Source organism: Triticum aestivum, chromosome 6D (genome assembly GCF_018294505.1).
Source record: "Triticum aestivum cultivar Chinese Spring chromosome 6D, IWGSC CS RefSeq v2.1, whole genome shotgun sequence".
Lineage (NCBI taxonomy): Eukaryota > Viridiplantae > Streptophyta > Magnoliopsida > Poales > Poaceae > Triticum > Triticum aestivum.
Genome location: NC_057811.1, coordinates 314,412,895 through 314,415,478, shown reverse-complemented (window position 1 = coordinate 314,415,478; position 2,584 = coordinate 314,412,895). Strand labels below are relative to the sequence as shown.

Sequence of the window (2,584 nt, the reverse complement as noted above, 5' to 3'; positions counted from 1 at the left end):
TTGTTAACAGCACAAAATATATGCTAGCATCATGCTGTTCGTCTACTAGATGCGCCACACGAGACAAGGTAACTAAAAATGAGACAGTGCGCAAAAGTTATTAAGCCCAAACTTCCCTTACATGCGATATTATTGCTGATCGATCGATCTCCATCGCAGGAAGGATAGGAGGGCTAGCAAAACCTGTTGCAAGAGTCAGTAGTACGATCGATGTGCCGCACCAGGAGCAGGAGGCTGGATGGCCGGCTAGCTACAAGCTAGGAAACATCCACGGTTTGTCCCTGTCGTGGCTACACAAAGCAACACCCAAAGAAACGCAGCTAAGCTAGGCGCGGAGGCCGCGCTTTCGGCAGGAAACCTACGGTGAGTCGGTAATCCATCATCATGCCTGTCGAGAAAAAGAGGAGCAAAAGGTCGATGGGAATTAGCCGCGACACCGATCTCCGGCCGTCGGGGCATTTCCGGCAGACGATTCCCTTGCCACCTCGTCGATCAGGGGGTAGTGACAGTGGAGTGTCCCTGACAGCGACCTGACCTGCGGTGACCGGTGACCCGGCGCCCCTACGCTACGCGCGCGCTAGTATATATGCAGCGATAGCACGCTTGGTTTGTTGCACACCACCTCGCCTCACTCGCTCACTAGCTCTCTCTCTCCCTGGGGGAGTCTACAGCTCGATTACGAGTGGTAATTTTTGCAAGTGATTGTTGGAATGGAGCAGTTTGGCTGGGGAAGGGAGGAGGGAGGGTGGAGGAAAGGGCCGTGGACGGCGCAGGAAGACAAGCTGCTGCTCGGCTATGTTCGGCAGCAGGGAGATGGGAGGTGGAATTCTGTCGCCAAGCTCACAGGTGCCCAACGCAATGATCATGATCATTCGTGTTCATTAATTTGGGCTGCATGCGTACGAGTACGTGCGCATGCAAGTTCGTCGACCTGTAAACCCAAGCTCACGCGTACGAGCACATACGAGTACTATAGCTAAGCTCGTTTTGCTGCAGGTCTGAAGAGAAGCGGGAAGAGCTGCAGGCTTCGGTGGGTGAATTACCTGCGGCCTGACCTCAAGAGAGGCAAGATCACGCCACAGGAGGAGAGCGTCATACTCGAGCTCCATGCCTTGTGGGGAAACAGGTACGTACTGGAAAAAAATCTTTAGTTTGCGGATGTGCATGCATGCCATGATCAATGGGATCGAGCTCACAAAACACATGCACTTAATTTGTGGTGTTCGATCTGCCAGATGGTCGACGATTGCGCGTAGCCTCCCCGGCCGGACGGACAACGAGATCAAGAACTACTGGAGGACGCACTTCAAGAAGGGCAAGCCGTCGTCCAAGAACATCGAGCGCGCCAGGGCGCGCTTCCTCAAGCAGCGCCGCGAGATCATGCAAGGCCACCACGAGCACCAGCGCGACGTCCAAGACGACGACGGTGCTGCCACCGCGGACAACACCGGCGGCGGCGCGGCTAGCCATCACGCAGACGAAGCGACGACACGGCCAGCGCCGCCGCCGGCGCAGGACGACGACGACCTGGCGATGATGCGGGACATGGCGGACATGGACGAGTTCCTGCAGTACGACCACCACCCCATGTCGATGTCGGCCTACTTCCTCCTCGACGGCGGCGATGGCGCCGCCAGCGACGCGGGGTCCAGCGGGGAGATTACCACCTGCGGCGCCACGTGGGGCAGCCTGTGGAACCTCGACGACGTCGACGTTGTAGATGACGTCGGTGGTGGCGGCGCGTGCGGCTGGGGCAGCTTCGCTTTGCTCCAAGATCACGGACTCGCTTTCTACTAGCCTAGCCTAGTACAATGGCAAAGCCTATGCTGTGGAGGGTACACGTAGCGGCCATGTACGTGTGGTGTTGGTGGATAAGGATGCGTCGCCAACTAGCGCCCCCACTTCGACTAGCCTGGCTGCCACGATGGCATGTTTGGCTCCTTTTAGAACAACTTTTTAGGGGAAGAAAATAATATTTTTATTTCCTCTGGAAAGATAGAAATGGAAGAAAAGGCAGGTGTTCAAAGGTGCACCCGAGCCAACTAGCTCACGTACTCTCCCCGTTACACTTTACTCTATGGGTCTAACTCCTACTACGTCCGTTCTTAAATATAAGACGTTTTATCAGTTTAAATTAAACCAACAAGATATTTTATATTTAAAAACAGATGGTGTATTATGCATATCGAAAGGAATACCTTTTTATATATGGTCATGTACTTATGCCATTATGTACTTGATGTATTATATAGTCTGGACGATAATAGTTATACTCTCTGTCATAATCGACTTTGTTCTATTCTCACAAATCATGTTTTACACTGCCTTGTTCGTGTGTTATCTATTTTTGTTATTCGTGCCATGATATTGCCTTGTTGGGCGTTCGTGTTCGTTCCGTCCTTTTTTGCTTTATTTCATTTTTATGGATTTATCTATATTCTGTTACCCTAAAGAAAGGAGCGGCTATGTATTGAGATCCAAGGAGGTCACGGCTCAAGGGTGCCCTTCCAGCGCTGCTATTGGACGGGCACAAGTAGCTCCCTACGGGTTAGTTTGTTTATATTTTTAAAAGAAATATACTAAT

The 2,584-nt window shown here is 52.1% G+C and overlaps 1 protein-coding gene across 1 annotated transcript; it reads left to right on the top strand.

Moving 5' to 3' along the window:
- The first annotated feature begins 629 nt into the window (after positions 1-629).
- LOC123141532 (transcription factor MYB57) lies at positions 630-1,994 on the top strand. The gene is made up of 3 exons (XM_044560644.1): positions 630-846; positions 997-1,126; positions 1,236-1,994. Exons 1-3 carry the CDS (start codon positions 711-713, stop codon positions 1,795-1,797), a joined length of 828 nt encoding a protein of 275 aa, XP_044416579.1. The 5' UTR covers positions 630-710; the 3' UTR covers positions 1,798-1,994.
- The last annotated feature ends 590 nt before the right edge of the window (positions 1,995-2,584 follow it).